Source organism: Saccostrea echinata, unplaced genomic scaffold, assembly GCF_033153115.1.
Source record: "Saccostrea echinata isolate AGI-Se365-2 ecotype Australia unplaced genomic scaffold, CSIRO_AGI_Sech_v1 ptg000014l, whole genome shotgun sequence".
Classification (NCBI taxonomy): domain Eukaryota; kingdom Metazoa; phylum Mollusca; class Bivalvia; order Ostreida; family Ostreidae; genus Saccostrea; species Saccostrea echinata.
The window spans coordinates 2,573,422-2,591,646 of record NW_026889763.1 but is presented as its reverse complement, the minus strand read 5'-3'; the positions used below and the strand labels follow the sequence as shown (position 1 = coordinate 2,591,646).

The following is an 18,225-nucleotide window of genomic DNA, read 5'->3' as shown; positions in this document are numbered from 1 at the left end:
CGATTTGAAATTCAGATGAAGAGATGCGCATATGAAACCGAAAATTTCTGTGACCTAGAAAGAATTGATAAGGTTATATTTGAGTAGCTTCCCTTTACATTTACGAACCTAAAGATATCAGCTTACCATGCTTACTGGGGGAATTTAACCATTGGGATATAGCAAAAATTAATAATACAACAGGTAAGTTTTTGTGTTAAAACTGTTTTGTTAGAAAAACCTAGTAATGACACGACAATATCTGAAAACGTTGTTTGTTCGTAACACTCTGCGTCTGAAAATTTAGGCAACTAAGCTAGGCCTATATGTTGGACAGTCATTCGATCGTTCTCAAGTTAAATCTCATCATTGAGATAAATATTGAAAGATAAGAAATAAATCTTATAATTTTTTCTTTCATCGATGTATCATAGAAAGTTTGGACGTAAAATTTCATCAACCTACTGCGCGTAGATCTGTACATTCAGCCATTTTAAATTTCAGCAACGTTGTTGTATTCCTACGCACTGTCTTCGATGCTTAAATTAAATATTAAAGTGAAAGAAATTTTCATTTTATTGTTTTTAAGTCATAATTAAATGATAAGAAATGAAAGTAATATTTTTTTCTTTGACCGAAGTATCAAACAAAAATTTGGACGGAAAACGTTTTCATCAATGCGCTACGCATTCATTTCTTAATTACATGCTGGTTTTTATTGATTTATGGGAATTCGCACGAGAATTATAGATCTCTGTATCAATATATTTCGTCTGCTTATTCCCGCGACTTGTCAACATATGAAGACTTCAAGAGGATATAATTATTATTTCCGTGTGTTCGTCAGTTTTAATGAATAATAATTCACAAAAATAGCATTTTTTTGTATATGATTACATGTACTACAAATTTTATTTCTAACCAGCCTAATTTGTTTAAGACACAACAATCATCAAGTTATTAGAAAAGTAAGGTGTTCCGCTTGGGTAAAAATCAAACGGAAAAAATAACTTGGTATTGTGTATGGAAATATCAATAATACGGAACAATCATTTGTCTAATAAATAGAGCAAAATGAAACATAATTGTTCAAAAACTATTTATATTATTGTTTTTCCCTTTTCTGTATTTTTAGGATAAAAAATGTTTATTTATTTATGTCTAAAACACTATGATATAAGACGTTATACATGTGGTAGAATCTATTAAAATATCTTCATCATTTAAATCAATAAATGAAATACAGATGAGATTAATTGTTTAATCTTATAATCAATTTCCATTAATTTAAAAAAAAATAGTCTAACGGATGTTCATGTTTAATTCTTAGGAGAAAAACAACCTAGACTAGAAAAAAGATTGGAGGTCAGAATGCAGGATGATTGAGCAAGGGGTGCTGGCAGATGGACTATTGAGGTACATGTATAAGAAATATGGACACAACTTTATCTAACTATCATGTAATACAGCATCTGTGGTGCTATGTAAAATATATTACTTTTTTTTAAATTGTAGGTCAACAAAAAAACTTGGACTTTCACCAGGTGGACACATGTTCAGCAAGAAATTCTCACATCAAATGAATGATGGCTGCCTGTGGAAAAGAGATTTTCTCAGAATATATCATGTCAGAAGCAGGAATAATATATTTATCTGATCAGAGAAAATGTTTTGTAGAAATATGGAAGTCAATGCATATGCTATCAAAATCACTGCTGCTTGTTGCATGATTCCATTCTTGATTTTTTTTTTTTTTCACAAACTTTCAGTCAAAAGTAGTTTTATTTATAATCATATAATGTTTAATTATGTGACTTCCCTTATTTTAAAATGTATTGAAGTTCATTATCTTTCATTAGATTACAGTGTGAAGATTTACATGTACTGGCATTACAACAACCTATAAATGATATATATCTACATGCAGCTCTATGTATTCATTTGCTTTAAATTTTCAAATACAGTTAAAAACTTAAAATACAGTTCTGAGATGCATAAAAATGTGCCTGCTTTAGATCATTTAGTTAAAGGGTGATTTTAAGCAAGAGAGTGCCGAACAAAATTGCTGGTAGTGGCCGGGTTAAAATTTAGATTTTTACAAATGAACTACATATACTTGCAGTAGAAACCCTCAAGAGGTAATTCTTAATTCAATTTCAAAACAAGTCATTGACACTGATAAATAAATGTTTGTGTTACAAATTCTCAAAAAAAAAAAATTCATCCTTGAATAAGTATTTTGCGTCTAAATGTGAAATTAAGTTTGATAGCTGCATGAATATTATTGTTACAATGTTGAAAGGATGTCATTTTCAGGCAAAGATGTCAAAGTGCATTAATTTTGATCGTCAATAATGATGGTTTTTTTGTTATCTTAAAATTCCAGCAAATTTTATGCAATATATATGATCACATTGAGGAGTTATATTTATTTGTGCTGAACAAACTATATACTTATACTCATAAATGTGTGTAGGTATTGATTGATTTCAAAACTCGGTCGACAAATGTGAAATATCCAATAATATAATACCAGGGACCTATCTATGTATATAACTACATATACATGTATAGGCATGTATTAGTCTCTCTGATATTCATATATTAAGCATTGAATGTCTAGATTCATATGGCATGTTCACTATACATGTATATTGATTTCATGTTTATCTCATTATACCCCCCGCAAACGAAGTTTAGGGGGGGGGGGTATATTGGAATCAGCATGTCCGTCTGTCTGTCCGTCTGTCTGTAGACGAGATTTTTTGGAAACTGTTGCAAGGATTTGTCTGAAAATTTGTACACTTATTATTTGCCATATGAAGGTGTGCACCTGATATTTTCATCATGATTGGTTAATTTTTTTTTTTTTTTTTTTTTCATTTTACAGGTGTGTTTTTTTTTTCATTTTTATTATGTGGTTTTGTCCGGATCTGTTCCGTGAGACTATTGCATAAATTTGTGTGAAAATTTGTACACTTATTATTTACCATATGAAGATGTGCACCTGATATTTTCATCATGATGGATAATTTTTTTGCATTTTACAGGTGTTTTTTTTTTTTTCATTTTTATTGACTTAGTCATTTCGGGTTCATGTCTAAGGTTTGAGACATAGAATCTAGAACATCTGTACAAAAATGTGAACTACAGCGTAAAACTACTCATTAGAACTAAAAAAAATCACAAAGTATTAAAAACAGTTTTTACATTACACAGCAGATAGTGTAAATCCATTTGTCCCTTGGGAGTAATGAGTGGACATGCATCCAGTTAAAGATTAATTAATGAGTTCAGTGTGGGAAGCTGTTAGGGCATCTCTGATCAAGCAGGTCTTATTTATATCTCCTGGGAATTGGGCAGAAAGAAATAAAGATCTCTGTTGTCTAAGTCTCTTAATTGTAATTTATGTCTGTCGAAATACATAGTTACTGGAACCAGCCTTTTATTTTCAAAATGAGTTTGATATAAAGGTATTAAGATCAATTTGATTTTGTATAATTAATTATGAAATTTTTTTCAACAATCAATTTGCAGAGTGTCATGTCTCACAAAGATGACAGATAGTTGCAAATTATTTTTTCAATGTAATAAAAAACACTGTAATTATTAGTATTGATGTTTTATTAGGCTGCATCTTAGTTTCATTCATTAAAAAAAATATAATGAGTAATCAAATTTTCACTCTTAATGTTTAAGCAAATTGTGAACACCTCTCACATCTAGAAAACATTAGTGATTTGGTACCTTCTCTGAAAAACCCAGCGGGGGGTATTTGTCCCTTTTGGACAGTTCTAGTTAATAATGTTTTGAAGTCTTTTCTAGTCTATGAAAGTTTTATGTATGATTTTTCTCATAATTTTTTGGAAGGTTTATTAACTAATCCTCGTTATATTGAAGGTTAAGTTGCTTTGAATTTGTCCTGTGCATGTGAAGAATGTATGTGATAATATTTTGTAAATGCCACTAGAAAGTTGATGTATTTTATAAAATTGTCAAACATAACGTAGGAAAAAAATGACAGAGGAAATTCGGTATGAATATTTTAAATATCATTAGTGTAAAATACCATAAAAATGAAATGAATGACTCGTAGAAATGAATGTATATATGTCACAATTACACCAAATTGCTATATTTTGGGGGATTAAAAATCTTTCTTATAGATTTGAAAAACACTCGGTAAATTGAAGATTTCAGAAAGTGTAGAGTAAATTCGGGCTATTTTTTTTTTCTATAATTTGCCTGATTACCATATCTTTTTTACCTTGTAAATTAATTTTAAATCTTTGAATATTTAATCAGACGAAAGTCTAAATATTTGTCATTATATGGTCAATTGCAAAAATTGAGATGAAATTTCATGTAAATTCATGAAAACTCAGATTTTTGAAAAAAATATCGAGGAAATTCGGATAAAATGTATTTATTGAATATTGAGGATTTCATGTTTTCTTTTCACCAGCTCATTTCATATTAATTAGTGATCAAAAATAATTATTAACTTTAATTTTATGGTGAAAGATATTTTTTCAGGCAGCAAAATTTATTCATGTGCACAAATTTCAAAACTTCCCTGTGTAAAAGTACTATTTTTAGGACTTACTTTCAAATGTCCTTGACCGAAAATCGAGGCTGATGACACCAAAGTTTTTGGATGTTAAAATAGTGTACACAGTCTGAATATTGAGTATTCAGAAAATCAAGATTCTGCCACTATAAGAAATATGAGAAGAATCCATCTTTAAACGTACAATTGAAAATCAACTGTAAGAAAGTTTCAATCTCGCTCTCTATATATAAATGACAGATTTTTGCCAAGTGTGAAAAACCATTGTCAAAAACATCGAAATCTTCTGCTAGTTTATCACTCAGGTGACCTATTGCTATCTGTTTTTGTCCGTAGTCGTCCCTTAACTTTTGAACATTTTCAACTTCTTCTCCAAAACCGCTCAACCAATTTCAACCAATTTTGGCATATCGCATCTATGGGTAAATGGAAACAAAAATTGTGAATTTCATGGTCCCTGCCCCCCTGGGGCCCGAGGGGTGGGGCTAAAACCACCAAAATTGATGCAATCTTTAATATTCTTCTTCTTTACTCCTGGACACCAAGCAGTAAAACTGTTGGCGTGATTGTAATAAACATTGAGCCCTCTACCAAAATTTTGAAATTCATGGCCCCAGGATCAGAGGTTCTGGTTCTAGGGCGGGGCTATATAGATCATATAGTGAAAATGCATTATTTCTCTGAAAATCTTCTTCTCTGCTCCTGGGTATTATTTAAACAAACTAAGTGCATGGTTATGATAAGCATTGATGCCTTTGCTAAAATTGTGAATTTCATGGCCCATGGGTCAGTGGTTCTGGTGTTAGGGTGGAACTCTATTGGTTATATAGTGAAAATGCATTAATTCTTTGAAAATCTTCTTCTCAGCTCCTGGGTATTATTTAAACAAAGTAAGTGCATGGTTATGATGCACAAGGATGCTTTTCCAAAATTGTGAATTTCATGCCCCCCTGGGTCAGGGATTCTGGTGTTAGTGCGGGACTCTATTGATTATATAGTGAAAATGCATTAATTCTTTGAAAATGTTTTTTCTCTGCTTTCGGGTATTGTTTAAACAAATTAAACTAAGTGCATGATTATGATTCACAAGGATGCCTTTTACAAAATTGTGAATTTCATACCCCCTGGGTAATGGGTTCTGGTGTTAGGGCGGAGCTCTATTGATTATATAGTGAAAATGCATTAATTCTTTGAAAATCTTTTTCACCGCTACTGGGTATTGTTTAAACAAACTAAATGAATGGTTATGATGCACAAGGATGCCTTTTACAAAATTGTGAATTTCAAGGCCCCAGGGTTGGGCCGGGGGGGGGGGGGCTCTTTTGATAATATAGTGAAAAAGCATAATTTCTTTGATAAAATATTGAAAATGCATTATTTCTGTTAAATAATCATGTCTGCCCCTTAGTGTTCTTTGTTTTGTTTGTTTATTGCTGCTTAACGTCCCTCTCGAGAATTTTTTACTCATATGGAGACGCCACCACTTGCCGGTGGAGAGCTGCAAATTTTGACCTATACTCGGCACTCAGGGCCATTGAGCAGTGAGGGATGTTCTTCGTGCCAACACCTACTGCGACACGGGACCTCGGTTTATACGGTCTCATCCGAAGAAGCGGTCTCCACGTCCCACAGTGGGATTCGAACCCCCGACGTAAGGATCAACTCCTTACTCCTCGACTCTAGAGCAGACGCTCTAACCACTGCGCCACGCGGGCGACCCCCTTAGTGTTGAGCAGATAAACAAAGTGCATAGTTATGATGAACAATTGTGCTTCTTACAATTTTTTTAAAACTTGTGGTACCAGGTTTTGGTGTTTCGTGGGAAGGGGGGGGGGGTATATTGATAATATAGTGAAAATGTGTTAATTCTTTGAAAATCTTCAACTAAGTGCATAGTTATGATGATGAGGGTACCTCTACCAAATTTGTGAATTTCATGACCCTGGGACATGGGTTTTAGTGTTAGGATAGGGCTGTGTTGAATCTGTAGTGAAAATGCATTATTTCTTTGAAAATTTTTTCTGCTCCTTGGCAAATCGCAGGCAATCAGAATAGAAGTTTTAATAAGCAAGGGTATTTTTACCAGATTTTTGAACATCAGGACCATTTGGTCAAGTGTTCTGGTCCTGGCCATCGCTTTATTAATTTGTATTCTACTTAGAGAAGTTATTCCCCTTTGCTATTCACTTTTGATAATTAATCACTTTAAATAATGTAGTATGTATTTGAAAGACTAAGAGAATTATATATGCAAGAAATGTTATTGTATAATACAAAAAGCACTTTCATAGTTTTAATGATCAGGTAGACTTGTAAATAATAAATAAATCAAAATGAGACAAAAATAACTTATAAAATGTTCTTCAAAGACCAAGAGAGGCCAATGTGAGAGGTCACAATATGGGGTTAAAAGTAGTACGAAAGAACTGATAGTTTGTTAATTGTCTGCATTGCGAAAGTGATAAATGGGGGAAAGATTAGAATTTGATTTATGAGTTGTTACTGAATACTAGACTAATTATTTCATTGATCCTGATCTTCCTATTTCTCTTGCTTTTGGGCAACAAAGCTTCATCTATCAGTTTATTTTATACTTTATGGATCCTCTAAATTGTTGTATTATGCTCAGGTGACCGTTCAGGCCCTTGGGCCTCTTGTTAAGAATATTTCAAGTCTTGTCTTAGTTCTTTTTCTAGGGCAGGAAATCACTCTGTGATATTAGTTTGTAGGAGGGAAAAAATTGTAAAATTCAATATTAATGTGATTCATTACGTGATTATTTTTTTCTTTTGTCCATGTTACTGTCATAGTAACAGTTTTATAAGTATGTCAGATTGTCAGATTTTACATCAAAGCACAAAAAACAACAAATGAACATTTGTTCAAGTATGTTTACTAGTATTTACAATTATTCAGGTACAGTTAAACAGAAAAGAAATCTTAGTACATAAATGAACAACTGAATAAAAATTACCAAATATCGATTCATGAAAATAACATAAGTCCATTCATTCAAACTATTAAGAATACTAACAGTTGCATTGCTTAATACTGAATGTTGAAACTTGTAGGTTTACATAAACTGATGATTCAAACAATGAAAAATATGCTACTGGCCTTGGTTGTTGCCTGGATATTAAGAGATACAGCTCATCCCAATCTAAACCTGTAATTATGAACTTATATTTCATGAATTTTACAAGTAGGAGAGGGAGGACTCTACGTTCATTATCAAAATCATGAAATTTTCTCACAAAACCGCAGAAGTAGGGAAAAAAATAAAGATAAAATTCATTGTAACAAGTGAAAAAAAAAAACACCCTGGGCAAACAAATTTCGTGTTTTAGTGACTGTCACAAATTTCACATTTTTGTCAGAGTGGTAGCTGCTCATATCATTCATGAACGTTTATCTGCTAGATGTTATGAGCCATGGAAAAGATTTCCTCAGGTGTTGTGTATTCAAAATGTAAAACAAACGTAGTCATACCCAGGAACTTGACCTTAAGTCGTAGGAACACAAATTTCACAAACTATATCTGATATGAGGCTAACTGCTCAATAGAACCATGCCAAAAGTTTGCCAGCTAGATATTAATGAAAAAAAGATCTTCAAAGGTATAAGAGATTTCAATATTAATATGACAAATTTACCTCTACCGTGAAGTCTAAGCCCTGAACCCCGGGGATATGGATTTCAAACTTTATTTAAAAAGTTAGTCTCCTATTATAATCATGCAAGTCCAATGAGCCCTAACTCCGTCACCAGGGCACTCTGCAATATGTCAATGTATTAATTAGAATTTTTTCTGCTAGAAATCTACAAGCTAAGGAAATGAAGGCGATTTTAAACAAGATATGCACTTTTAATATACATGTATTACTATTTTGCCCAATCTTGGGCCTTAACACTTGACCCTGGGGGCATTTATTTCACAGTTTTGGTATAAGACTTTATTTCTTCAAAATCATGCAAACAGTTGGTCTGCTTGATGTTGTTGGAAACAGAACATTTTATGAGAATGGATTTCATGGCTCAGCTCAACCCTTTGGGCCAAGAATGCCTAGGAACATGAAATTTTTCGCTCAACTTCATTCATAGATGCTTCATAGAAAATTCGATTAAAATTGACTGGCTCAGGTGACCTTAAAATTGATGAAGATCATATGCACATTTTATACGTTTGTGATATATGATTAGATCATGTACATTGTGCTTCAATCATTTCTTTGAAATGTTCATTGATGTTTGAGCACAAGACGCTAAAATGCCTTTAAAACACATAATTATAGGGCAGATATTTATTCCATATCAATTCATTTTATGGGTATTCTTGAAACTTGCACGCAGAAAAGTATAGATAGTTTTCAGTAGGCCCAAATTAGCAAGAGTTATTTTCCGTTGGCCGCCATATTAGAGGTCAACATGCTCATATTCCTTCATTATTTAACCAACTTTGACTTATTATACTGGCCATTGTGGGGTAGGAAGCATTGTTTTTCTGAAAAATATACATTTGTTAAAGCCTCCTTTATTTCATAATTTTTATTCCATAAGATTTCCCCCCCCCCCCCAAATATTTCTGGTACACCCTCTTAGATTTGGTAGGACAAAGAGGAAAAAATACCAGGTTGACCACCAAGATGGCGGCCAAGGGAAATAAACTCGGAGAGAAAATACGTCATATGAAAACTATCTGTTGGTCATATTTTCATATACGGTTAAAGGGTTTATAAGAAAGATTTTGCTTTGAAATTTAGAATTGTCTAGGTCTTCATTTTCTTTAATCTCAAATTTACTTATCCAAGAAAGAATTTTTGTAATATTAGATCTGAGTATTGTTTGTGTCATAACTCTAAAAGGGTTGGTTGTTAAATGGGGGGTTTAACCTATTCCAATAATCGTATATAGGTGTATTATGGAAGGCGGACGCTGATGCATATGCATGCATTATTTGTATCAATTCAATGGTATCTTTCTGAGCGAGGTCAGGGAGATGTATTATAAATTTGTCATATATCAAGTAAGACAATGGAAACAACATTTGTAAACATGATTGAATTTTAAAATTTGAATTCTTTCTTATTTTATTAAAGACTGAAATTTGTCTCAGACAATATTTTGTATTCTTGTCGAAGTTGACATTTTTATGCATTGATGTCTTTGAATTTGTTTATAAAATTTATGGAATTTTTCAACATGTGCATAAGGCACTACTTTTTTTCTTAGGCAAAAGGTACGAATCCTGTGAATATAATCTATGATATTAAATGGATATCGATGCCCATGATTTGTATATTCAAATACTTTCCTAAACATGTATATTTGGTAGATTGTGGAAATATCATTTGCATAGAGTTCAGTTATCAGTTGACATATTTCATTTTCTAAAATTGTTAAACATGAAAGCTTTTTCACAGACCTTCTATTAATTTTGTGTAGGTAGTGATAACATGAGCACGTTGCAGACTGATTTGGAAAAACAAAAGTATGGAAGTCCATTATCACCTTAAATGAAAGTGATACAAAGTCCTTTTGATAAAAAATGTTAGTGTCAATCGCTCTTTGATATGGAATACTGTGTTTGAAAAAGAAAGCAAACTGGCTAGGTTCAACTTGATATTTGTTTCGGCATTCTAAAACATCTGTATCTGCATTGTCAATAAGAATATAAATAAGATTTGAAAATCCCTTTGCAGCAGCAATATGAACAAAGCTTAGTGTATCCAGTCTGCGAAAACAGCTTAGAGTACAACAACCGAAAGAAAAAGAATAACGACGTAACGTCATTTCGACTATTTCAGGATGTGAATAGGGTACTAAATTTGGGTCACTTGCATAAAACATCTTATTAATTACATATATTGTCTTTGGGAATAAATACTTTAACTTTGCAATGATACATGGAGCAAGATGGACAACATGATCTATGTAAAGGAGAAAGGCCGAAAACTGTCCATTCTGTGAGAGAAAGAACTAATCGAGGGCCGTAGGCCCGAGATTAGTTCTTTCTCTCACAGAATGGACAGTTTGAGGCCTTTCTTCTACTTAAAACATGATTTCCTTTGTTTTGAAAATTAAATATAAAATGTACAAAATGACAGGTAGCACACATACAATGGCAAGTTCATTGTTTACGGAATGGACAGTCACAGGTAAGCTAGGGATGCAGCGCAATTTGCTGAATAGCCATTGTGTTTCCAGATGAAAATAACAAAAGGTTTCTGTCTTAAGAGTGGACAGTTACAGGTGGATTTTGCGGGATACTAGTATTTATACAATTATGCGATGCTTCAAAATCAGTTTACAGTTTGCGTTGTAAAGGCATACCTGTTTTCCTGTGATGGAGAGGGTATATGACAGAATCAAATTCTTATAAACCAAAATATGCACAAAATTAGTGATATTTGGATCTGGAAACAGAAAAGGAAGAGTAAAAGAAATATATTAGCCAAATTTTGACCCAAAAATGAACTTCGACGACAGATACAGATGATCAAATTCAAATCAAACCTGGAAATGTTTTATTTGAATTCTATTTTTGAGGATATATTAACTGCAGCAGTGTAATGGTGAGATGCAAATTGTGTTCTGAGTGTTGGATTAGCCATGAGCCAATCTTCGACCTGAAATGTTTTTCAAATCAAATCTGGAAATGTTTCATTTTTATTTATTTTCTACCGAAATATTAACTGCAGCAGTGAAGTGTTCATGGTGCAAACTTTTTCTGGGTGGAGGATTTAATATTAGACGTACTTCTATCTGAAAATGAATTCTCCTCCAGGGAATGGTTTTTCCGAAATTAAAATCAAATGTGAAATTGTGTCATTTGAATTCAGGTTTTGTGAAAATAAAGTTTTGGGTATTGAAATAATGTGCATCATTCATGGATTTAAAAGAGTAAAATCGAGTGGATGCTGTGTAGATTTTGTGTTCTAGATTAACTTTGGTCTCCGCGTTCTTTTTGTTATTTACATGTAAATTAAGAAGTATTTAATATATTTGTTTTTGTTTCCCTCTTGAACACATTCCAAAGTTTACCTGTAACTCTCCATTCTGTTTGTTTTAACTGTCCATTCCTTTTGAAAAAACTGTCTATTCTTAAAAGAATGGACAGTTATCCAAAAAGAATGGACACTTACAGGTAACTTAATGGATTGTTTGAGGAGTAAGCTCAACATTAAGCTATAGAATGGACAACACAAACAAAAGGTTTACGTCACAATCATGTTTTAAATCGAATGCAGGAAGTTTTCATGTATCAACGAAATTAAGCACATATATATTCCCTCCATTCATTATGGCATTGAGCGGTCTGATTTGTTTGCACTTTTCCAAAAATGTTTCAATTTTATCAGTAAGCCTTGTGTCATTAAAAATTTCATAGATTGGCCAAAATTTCCTTTGGCTGTCATACAAGATATACCAAAGAGATCCATCTTGATTATTGTTGCAGGAGTTTCCTATAAGATCACTTAAAAATAATGAAGAGAGCAACAGATTGGGATACGTAGATTTTCGAATAAGAAGTCTTAGAAACACCTTGACCTTTTTATCACTTGTTGTTATGGTCTCATAAAATCTTTGATAAAAAAGTTTTATCATATAAAGCAAATAAAATCGATTTTTGCCCAATGCCTTGTACAAGAAGGAAAAAACATCTCGTTCCTTGATAAGATTTGTATTATTTAATGCAGAAAAGGCCTCAAAAGCAAATTGTTCAAATGGATCCAGTATTTGCAAGCGGAGATTCAAACATCCTGGTCTACCGAATAAATCTGTCATGCTACAGTTGTAAGGCAAATGTGAGAAATAATGTTCAAGTATTGGCTGATATGCTGGCATGTTCTCGAAGAGAACGTCTAAAACTGACATGTTAAACTTATATTTTGTAAGATAATTATATGAATTAATCTTTTTACCAGTTATTGTCCTATCATAGCAGCATAATGTAAAGGTGTTCTTCCGTCAATATCTCTTTCAGTGACTAGCCTTTCATAACTTCTTATAATATCCTGGTACAAAATACTCAAAGTCGTCAGTCCTGATGTTGTAAATAATAAGTAATGTAAAATATTCTTATTACTGTTATCTCTGACATTCAAAACCAATGTCTGATTTTTTGCTAAGATTTGCTGTAAGATAAAAACATTACCACAAAGTATTGGATAGTGAGCAGGCGTTGATCCATTCAAAGTTCTATCTGCTAAATGCAAACCAAAGTCAAAATCAGATAAGATAAAATTGTGGTTGTAGCAGGCATAATGCATAGGAGTCGCACCATCCAAATCAGTTGCATTCCATAATGAGTCGTTAATTTGCTTCTTGGTTAGAGATTTCAATATTTCAAACTCTGCATAAATTGCCACTATATGCCAAAATGTAACACCTTTAGAACACAATTTAGGGTCCTTTATATATTGCCTGCGGCATACAGCTCTGCATGTATCATTAAGAGGTAGCCCAGTATTTATAAAATAAAGAAGAACATCTTTTTGATTGAATGCTACTGCAGTGATCATAGGAGTCATTCCTCGTGCATTTGTGCATTTCAATGCATTTATCTTCTTTTTTGTTAAGACCTTGACAACATCTAAATCTAAATCTAAACATATAAATAGTAAACGTTGATCGTCCTTTAAAACGTAATATTTATCATCTAGTTCGGAAAGTAGTCTTGGGTCTCTGCTTTGTAATCTTTCTTTTCTTTTTGGTACCCAGTAAATGGCATCATTGCAAGGTAAACAGTGGTCGATAGCATTATGAAAGAGAAGATATTTTACAACAAATACGTGTCCATTTTTAGCAGCAAGATACAATGAGTGATTGAAGCTGGACGTCCAGTCACAATCTTTCGATGGCATGAGAAGAATAAGTATGGGAACATGTCCTTGTTCGGATGCCAAATGAAACGAATTAAGGTATTCAATGTATAAATACCATTTTTTGTGCCTAATAAATGAATGGTCCGATTTTTTAAAATATGGTAGCATTTTGAAGGTGATATCAAACAAAAATACTCCACCAAAGGAATTTACCAAATTTTGATTATTTTGCAATTAACTGTACCTTGAAGTTAACATTGAAGTCTATGGGCAGCGCATGTGTTATTAAAATATTGTAAAAAGTAATTTAAATTTCATACAAATCTCTTGGTGAATATATGCATAAACTCTTTCTTTATTAAAATATAAAATAAAATGAATCATTCACCATAGATATTTTGAAAAAATTAAAATTTTCTTCTTTTCGTCAAGGGCAGATAACTCTTCAAAAACTTTAAGGTGCAAAATGACTGGTTTCCTACATGTTATCTGTCATGTGAATTTGATTCATTTCACTTTCATCGTTATCTAGCAATGCATTTTTAACTTGTTTAAGATGATTCAAAATTGTTCAAAATCCCTTCATTATATATTGAATACCTTAAGACCTATACCATTTTCCTAGCAGAGATTTACTTTATATTTCATAAGAAGTTTTACGACACCTGAATTTCCATTTTGAGAGGCAATGTTTAAGAGACTGTAACCCCAGTGTGTATATCATACTTGGTAAGAGCTATGAGGTCTTGTTTAAGTGGAAATTGACTGAAAGCAGGCTGTGGTCGTTTGAAATTAACATTTGCGCCACTTTCAATTAAAGCACGAAGGAAATTTTCATTGCCATATGCAGCAGCAACATAAGATACCGTTAAATTTCCAGAATCTCTCTTGTCAATATCAGATCCAGATATAAACTGTATAACAAGTTTCATAGTGTGATATGAATCTATTGATGCGGCTGTGTAATGCGTTAGAAATGTCGATTCACTTTCGTTTATTCTGTGACGAACAGCATCTATCAATTGCTTCTTGAGTGTTACATTCATTGAACTGGCCACGTGTCTAAATATTTCAATCAAATCCGATCGATTCAGGACTAAATTATGTTCATTTAATTGGCTAAGCCAGTACTGAGTTGATGGCCATTTTGTTTTGAAACATAAAATTCATTTTCCATTTTGTCCTGTTTGGAAAAGAAATCAGCAATCCTTTTATGAGAAAGTGTGACAACTCATTGGAAATAAAGCGAGAAAACACTAATTTCGTATGTATATCATTGATGTCTAAAATTTTATAGATCCATGCGAGGCATTCTTATCAAGATCTGAACTGGATAAAAGATTTTCAATTTGTTCATTTACAGTAGTATTATCTAACCTTCTCTTTATGAATTTCTTAATATCCTCTAATTTTTTTTTCCAGAAAAGAGGATTATGGTAAACAAGCATTCCTGGAGGAAGATTATCGCGTATATGTGAGATATTTCTAGAAGTGAATAAAAACTTTAAGTTAGCTGGCAATAAATGAACTCTTTCACTTAATAATGAAAAAATATTTCCTGAGCCAATTTCAATGCACTCATCTAAAGCATCTATAATGAAAATTAATTTGTTGAACTCTAGTTTTATTCTGCGATGTGGATTCAAAATACCAAAATCAAAACAACCATATGGCTCCTTAATACATTTCCTACTAAAGAGATACTCGTTTGCCATGCTGTCTGTTTGTATAATGTTTCCAAATTCAGGTAGTACATGAGCAAGACTAACAGCCATATTGCAAACAAATATACCTGGTATCATTGTTGATTCAAAATCATAGCTACATAAATGAATGCCTATCAAGTTTTTGTAGATAGGAAAGGCTGGGGAAAGCTTAGTACTGCTACAAGAAATATGTGAAACAAGTGCAGTTTTACCAAAACCTATCTCTGCAGCAAGTAGCACGCCTCTTTCATCCGTATTCAGAAGATTGTAAGCTATATCTTCGATGAGCCATTCCCTTCCAACAAAGTGCCTGCGAGCCTTTATAAAGTAATCAAAGTATATGTCACTCTTCCAAGGAAAGGTGAAATCCATGGTTTTGCATTCTACAAAGAAATATAGAAAACTACATTAAGTTTGAAATCTCTCTCTCTCTCTCTCTCTCTCTCTCTCTCTCTCTCAGTTGAACGATAAATGCATAAATTTTGTTTCAAATATATATATGTTTGTGTTAGAATTTAAGATTATTTACAAGGTATGGCTCTCCATGATGGTCTAAAAATAATCAGCTTCATGCCTCTCTCTCTCTCTCCCTCTCATGTAATTTTCAAAATTACCTCCATGAAGTTCAAAGATGTCTGTATTTTGGTTGTCTGTCTTATTACTGTTGCTCAATTTTAATGTCATCATAAATATGAAAAACATCACTAAAATAACTCCTAACATAAAAATGCAATATCTCTTTTGTTTACTGCGTTGTTCTTGACTACCTCCGCACTCTGTTTGCAAGGTATTTTCCATGAACTTTTGGATTTTTGTCTTCACTTTCACATTATTACTGGAATTACTGGGATAATTATTAAAAACGCTTAATAATTTTGTAACTACTGAACATTGTAGTCTTTGGCTTTTAAGTTTTAAATTTAATATAGTCATTACAGATTCCTTGCAAATTTGATTGGTACGAATGGATCTGTGATCAAGAGAGTCCAATAACGTGTCTAAACATGATATCAAATCTTCTTCATTTACAATAAATGACGTGTTGTGGGCAAAATGAATGTTTCGCACAGCACGAATTCTGTTCATCAAGTCTGTATTCTGTCCTATTTCAAAATAACGGCAGTTGTCGAAGAGCGACACGATCTTCGATATTTTACTTGTACAAGGAATTGTTGGATTTTTACAATTATGCACAAAGACGTTTGCAATTTGATTTATTGTAGATGGTTTACTGTCTCTACCCCAGGAACTCGATTCAAAATACTTCCATTGAATGCGATTAATATGGCCTGGATATCTCATATACCGACAAAGTTCTTCTCTCCATTTTGAACAAGTGAGACACCATTCATTAAACCTTGATTTTTTCTGTTTGGGACAGTCGTTATTGCACGGTAAATATCCCGAACACTTAGTAGATAACTTCACATACCTATCATCCATTGCCTTTTTCACAAGATCTTGTAATCCTTCTTGAGTGTACTTCAAGGCAACCACCAGAGTGATGTAATTTGTGAATTTTTCATCTGCTGTACACGTATCCAAAGAGAACGCCATTTTGTATTTTGATTTTTTTTTTTTTTTTTTTTTTTTTTTTTTTGTGGCACGTTTTACCTTGTTGACTGGGATATTGAATTAACGGAGTGGATTGCGGTTGTTTAAAATTGCATTAAATTGCATTAAAAGTGCAGTTTAGAAAAGCAGAGAGAGAAGCTCACGTTAGAAATTTCTTTACAGATAAATCATTGTGTCTAAAAAATTACTTGTTATTCGCAATTACATTTTCTAGCATAGATTGCGTAAAGAATATAAAAAAATGCAAGTTGTTATTCTTTTTTAAAATAAATTTTCCAAATGTGGCATACGTGTATATATGTAGGTATATATGCACTACATAGCATCTTATGCACAGTGTCCACACACCTATATATGATCAGTACATGTATACTGAAAAAAAAATAATTTAGGGGTACCGACCCTCTGACAAGAGAGATAACTTTCCAAGTAAATACTATTCATAATTTTCATCATCAGAGTTTCATTATCAAGCCCTCATAGTAGTCATTTCGATCGAACATTACGTATGATGGAAACATTACCTTCTATTTCCTTTGCCTATACTTTTCATATTGTTTTATTATATATTATAACAAAAACATTTAAATTCAGTATTAAAAGCCTTATAAATTTTGAATAAGTTCTATCTTTTTTAAGAACCATTTTAAAAATTGTTTAATGTTTCAAGTACCAAATGAAGAATTTTAATTAGTATTACATTTATTTTCCACTGAAAAAAATATAAGAAAGATAACTCTTGCTAACAGATATATTTTTTTTCTTACAACTACATACAGCATTGTGATATTCTGACTTAGGAAGCAGCGCTTTATTATGTTTTCTAATATGAATTTATAGGTATAATACCAAATATTATTTTCTTATACACCTCATATTTTTAATTTTATGTTGTGATATTAAATTATTACTCTTTCTATCCTCTGTGTTAAAATTTCTTCATATCATGCTCTGACAAAAAAAAAAAAAAAAAAAAAGAAAGAAAGAAAGAAAGAAAGAAAGAAAGAAAAAATCATTTCTTAAAAAATAGGCAGCGCTTCATACCTCATATTGTTTTCCATTTGAAGCTGATGCTAATTAGCCATTGATGAAAATCGATGTTGGGAAGTTTACAAAAAACAGAGGTTCATTAATCCTTAAAGCAACTTTAAAAATTCACATAAATACAGTGTTAAATAATTTAATGATATATTTTCCAAATAATAAATTCACATAAATACAGAGTTATATAATTCAATGATATATTTTCCAAATAAAGTATGGTACACTTTTACATGGCATATACATTATATATATATAAAGAACTAAGTACGTTACGTTTTATTCGAAGGCCCACAATTTTTCGTATTTTCAAATACACGTTTGCAAAAATATAACTGCTATGTACATGTAGAAGAAGATTGGTAGTTTTGATATATGCATAACAAAATTTCACAAGTACGTTGATTAGAGGTATTCACATGATTTAAACATCCGTTCTTTCCGTAAATTGCTATTTTTCCCACTATTTTTACAACAAATTCCCAAAATTGAAGTAGTGCACATCCCTCGAGCAAAATAAAACATATAT

The 18,225-nt window shown here is 32.1% G+C and overlaps 2 protein-coding genes across 2 annotated transcripts; both read right to left on the bottom strand.

The window, feature by feature from the left end:
* Positions 1-11,803: 11,803 nt before the first annotated feature.
* Positions 11,804-13,080, bottom strand: LOC133186987 (uncharacterized). The gene is given in 2 exon segments (XM_061322365.1): positions 11,804-12,468; positions 12,471-13,080. Coding segments are annotated over 2 exon segments (1,275 nt in total).
* A 1,577-nt stretch (positions 13,081-14,657) lies between these two features.
* On the bottom strand, positions 14,658-16,637 carry LOC133186986 (uncharacterized). Its single transcript, XM_061322364.1, has 3 exons — positions 16,513-16,637; positions 15,848-15,924; positions 14,658-15,463 (listed from the first exon to the last, which is right to left on the bottom strand). Exons 1-3 carry the CDS (start codon positions 16,635-16,637, stop codon positions 14,658-14,660), a joined length of 1,008 nt encoding a protein of 335 aa, XP_061178348.1.
* Positions 16,638-18,225: the final 1,588 nt, after the last annotated feature.

Excerpts from the sequence above, each read along its gene's own strand:
- LOC133186986 (XM_061322364.1), bottom strand. The coding sequence starts at position 16,637 with ATGGCGTTCTCTTTGGATACGTGTACAGCAGATGAAAAATTCACAAAT. Across the intron at positions 15,925-16,512 it reads AAAAAGGCAATGGATGATAG|TAATTCCAGTAATAATGTGA; the intron begins GTATGTGAAGTT and ends TAATTATCCCAG. Across the intron at positions 15,464-15,847 it reads CTTGCAAACAGAGTGCGGAG|AATGCAAAACCATGGATTTC; the intron begins GTAGTCAAGAAC and ends ATTTCTTTGTAG.